We start from the raw sequence: 4,392 nt of genomic DNA, 5'->3' as shown, positions 1-4,392 counted from the left end.
TCGAATCACATCGCACGAAACTTTATTTTTGTTTCTCTTTCTCTGATTCCACAGATTGAATCACCTCATTGGTGCCGGCTGTGCACGCGTAAATTCAACATCAATGATTGTTGCCATTCTGGCAGTAATCAGTAGTGTCACAAACGGCGTTTCCGCGCATCACAATCAAGAGACCGCTTAATAACGACCATTTATCTAAACGTTTCACTTTATCATCATCATCACCACCACCAGCAGCAGCAATGGACGGACGGGGAGTGGTTGTGTCGCATGGTATGTTGGTCGAAGGAGAGGGAGGAGGAGGAGAAGGAGGAGAGATAAGTGGAGTTGAACATCATGCTTTTGCGGCTGTACGCGGTGAAGGGAACGATGGAAGAAATACGGACGGGAAGAACCAAAAGCAGCAACAGCTACCACGGCCACAATGCAATAAGAAACAGAACAAGCATTTTTCGCGGCATCAGGGCAAAAATAAGAAGTGGTTGAATAAGTTTAGAAGAAATCAGAAGGACTGCGGTGGAAAGAAAAAGGACATGCAGAAAGGTTCCGAGTGTTCGTTGGGTGGTGGCAAAGGGGACGAAAAGCAAAATCAGTCCAGCGGCAATGTGGACATTAAACTTCAACAGAGTGGCGGGAAAAACAAACACTCCAACAAAAACTCCAACAGTTTGATGCAGGTTCGAACTAAAAGGTTACAGGCGGTTTCGAAATTTTTCTTGCCGGATAAGCGCCCTCGGAAGGATTGCATTATTCCTCCGACCAAGTTTTTGCTAGGAGGAAACATTTCCGATCCTCTGAATTTAAACAGTTTGCAGAATGAATCAGAAAATGCCGTTACGCCGAAGTCATCACCAATTCCGACTCCTCCGCACTATAAGAACAAAATCGAAGTTATTATTCCACCCAATATCAATGACCCGCTACATCTATTGGATCCAGTAGACTCAGTAGAATACGAAATGCAACTGTGCTCGCCGATGAAGAAAAAACAAAGAGCTAGAAATAAGCGAAAGCGAAAATCCAAATCCGACAAAAATAATCAAAGCTGGGACAGCAACACAGGCAATGGTAGCGGGCAGTTGGGTACTAGTCTGTCAGAAACCGAGGCCACTACCGCGGAGGAGGCTCAAATAGAAGCACCAACTGGGACCATAAGTAAAGACGTTGAGCACACACTGGAAAGCGGAAATACCGGTGATCGCGATAAAGCAAATCGAAATTTAAAACTGGATTTGGAGATTTGCAGGAAGCGTCGAATTAGCGAAAGCACATGCGCAAGTAAGAACAAAGTGCGTCGCATGGATTCTATGGATAAAATCGTTAGTCCGGTTGTACCACAGCCTGGTGCTTGGAAGCGTGGTCACTGGCCAACACTGCCGGTCGGTGGGCGCAATCGCACTCGGACACAATCGTGCACTTCCAATAGTGATGAGCCACCAACCAAGCAAATTGCTTTTGAATCAGACTTGAATGTTGAAAATATACAAGCATCTGTGGTAGCTCATCAAGAGATGGATAAAGAACATCCGAAATCTCCTGCTGTGGAGCCCAACAGTAAAAGCAAATCTCAAAACGATACAAAGTACCATTACGGTAACTATGATCGGTACTACGGATACAGAAATTTGAACGAATTCATTGACGTTCGATTAAAAGTGTTTCTGCGGAATCCCTACCTGTTCCGCGATAAGGATGTGCTCGATATCGGATGCAACGTCGGGTTGATGACAATTGCGGTAGCAAAAATGTTACACACGAAAAGTATCACGGGCATCGATATCGATAGTAAATTGATTGCCAAAGCTAGACGAAATTTGACTACCCACGTCAGAGTTCCTTCGGAACATGTAAAAGTCAAAAAAGAAGGCAACAAATCTGGTCACAAAGAGTCCAAGCCTCATTCGACTGGTGAAGAAAAAACAATACCGGAAAAAGATACTCCAAAAGAGTCCAAATCTCTCACTGATGAGAAAAAGCCAGCAGTGGAAGAGGATGCTCCTGAGCAGCAACTGATCGCGGAATGTTCTAAGAAGTTAAGACAAAAGGGCAAGCAGATCAATCGACGTAAATTCATTGGGAATCGGCATGGCCACGGGCATGGAAGAAGCCATCATCATCATAACCAACAACAGAAGAAAGATCCACGAAAAGGGAAAGCCGAGTATTTCCCGATTTCATTCCCACTTTCGTTGAGTAACCTAGGCGCGAAAAAATGTCGATTAGATGTGGGTTTACCAGATCGCTTTTTCCCAGGCAACGTTGTTTTCAAAACGGTAAGTAATTTGGTTCTGTGAAAATTTTAGGAGCAAAATATCTCCTAAAATTTTTCACACCTAAAAATCCTAACATGCTGTCGTTTTCTTCCAGATGAATTACGTATTAAAAGACGAGTCTCTCATTAACTACGATACGCAACAATATGATTTGATATTATGTTTATCTGTCACTAAATGGATCCATCTGAATTTCGGTGATTGTGGGCTGAAGATTGCATTTAAACGAATGTTTAACCATTTGCGACCAGGTGGAAAACTGATCTTAGAAGCCCAAAATTGGGCAAGCTACAAGAAAAAGAAAAAACTTACGGTAAATATTTAACACCATACGTTTAATCAAAACATTAATATGTGATCGATGTTGCAGGATACCATTTTCGAGAATTACAAAAATATCGAGTTTTTCCCCAATAGATTTCACGACTTTTTACTCAGTCCAGAAGTAGGTTTCAGTCACAGCTATCCCCTTGGCATTCCCCGACATTTAAGTAAAGGGTTTCGGCGGCCAATTCAGGTATTACAGCACTTGGAGCCTAACGATGGTTTACATTTAACTATTTTTTAAAAATATTTTTCAGCTTTACATCAAAGGCGATTTCACACCGAGTCAGGCACAATGGAGCGATACATATCACCCTCAAACCCCATACGTAAATCATAGCAATATCTATTCAGACATTGCAACCCCGACACGAAACAACTGCATCTGGGGATCAACTACGCCATACCAGCCAAGCTACAGTACCCGTTGTACACCCTCGCATGGCTTCATGGCCACATCGCCGTATTACAATCCGCGTCAAACGGACAGTTATCAGCCGAGTTACGGCGCTGGCACTCGCCGAGGTAGTTACTGTTTCGCTTCGCCACTTTACTCGACTACCTGGTCACCGCCATCGGACCTGTGCCATAGGCGGTCCGCCTCCAACACCCCTAATTCGGCTAGTATTAGAAGCGCGGAAAACGATGAAAATTTCAACGCACAACAAAATCGGCCGCACGTTTATCCTCCCATGGAGGTATTTTCATTGGAAACATCCGGCCGTTTACAAGCTCCCGGCAGCGTTCGGCAAACCGACTCTGATTCAGAAGTGTCATCAAACTCGGCATCACAAACACCAACTAGGCCCCAGTTTGATAATGACCAGTCGTCAAATTCTCCCAGTACTACACACTCCCAGCCGGACAAGTAGAGGTTCACGTACAGGTTTGATTTTCTGCACTATGTCGTATTTCATTCTGTGATTGAAGCTCAATTTTGGTATTCGTTTCGGCACACTGTCCAAATTATTCAACTATTCATTCGTGCGATACTAGTCCGTTTGCTTTGTGGAATACTATTTCTGACGTTGCACAGAATAAGTAATTAAAAGAACAAGGGATTTCTGATCTTTATTAGTTTTTCCTTTGTATCCCAGATAACTGCTTATTTAAGCTTAAGGCACAGTTGTATATAGTCTGTAAGAGGATTACAAATCTTGTCGACTAATAAGAATATGAATTTAACTGCCCGTAAAAGTACAATAGAACCGTTACTAGCATAGACAATCTATGTGAAATGGAGCTCTTTTGCGTTTATATGCAGTTTTGTTGCTTCTACCAATATCAGATGACTTTCAGCTGCGGAATTCTTCGAAATATCCATCAACATTATAGCGGTACTAGCATGTCTACCTTGTTCGGTAAGTAGGCGATTACACATCCTTCCTATTTCGATTAGCATTCTACGCTATTTAAGGTAGGGTGAAAATTGGGGCGCTAGATTCGAGTTTTCGTTTCGCATAATATACTTAGGGGGAATTGGGCCAATTCGGACCTAGTAAGGGTTTAGAAGCTATACTGTCTATAATCGCAAGATGTGTGCTTTCGTAAATTCTCCAAGAATGTTTTAATTGTTTAAGTTGGCATGTGCACATATAATAGAGATGTTAATTTAATACTATTGACTAAATGAAAATTAGCTACAGAAATGAACATATGCCACGCACCTCCAAACCACCCCTAGTTTTGGTGGTGTGGTCCACGTGGGTTGGATTTCTTCACGTGTTTTGATGACCATGTATGCTTAAGGAAAAGCTCTATCCATAAGAGATTTTCATCCCTGCTCCAGAAGGCG

General features: G+C 42.7%; 1 protein-coding gene across 1 annotated transcript; it reads left to right on the top strand.

The window, feature by feature from the left end:
- The first annotated feature begins 56 nt into the window (after positions 1-56).
- On the top strand, positions 57-3,881 carry LOC131690158 (7SK snRNA methylphosphate capping enzyme bin3). The gene is made up of 4 exons (XM_058975710.1): positions 57-2,273; positions 2,368-2,586; positions 2,644-2,790; positions 2,855-3,881. Exons 1-4 carry the CDS (start codon positions 243-245, stop codon positions 3,467-3,469), a joined length of 3,012 nt encoding a protein of 1,003 aa, XP_058831693.1. The 5' UTR covers positions 57-242; the 3' UTR covers positions 3,470-3,881.
- The last annotated feature ends 511 nt before the right edge of the window (positions 3,882-4,392 follow it).

This window comes from Topomyia yanbarensis, chromosome 3 (assembly GCF_030247195.1).
Source record: "Topomyia yanbarensis strain Yona2022 chromosome 3, ASM3024719v1, whole genome shotgun sequence".
NCBI lineage: Eukaryota > Metazoa > Arthropoda > Insecta > Diptera > Culicidae > Topomyia > Topomyia yanbarensis.
Note: the sequence above shows the minus strand (reverse complement) of the source record. Positions and strands in the feature narration are given on the sequence as shown.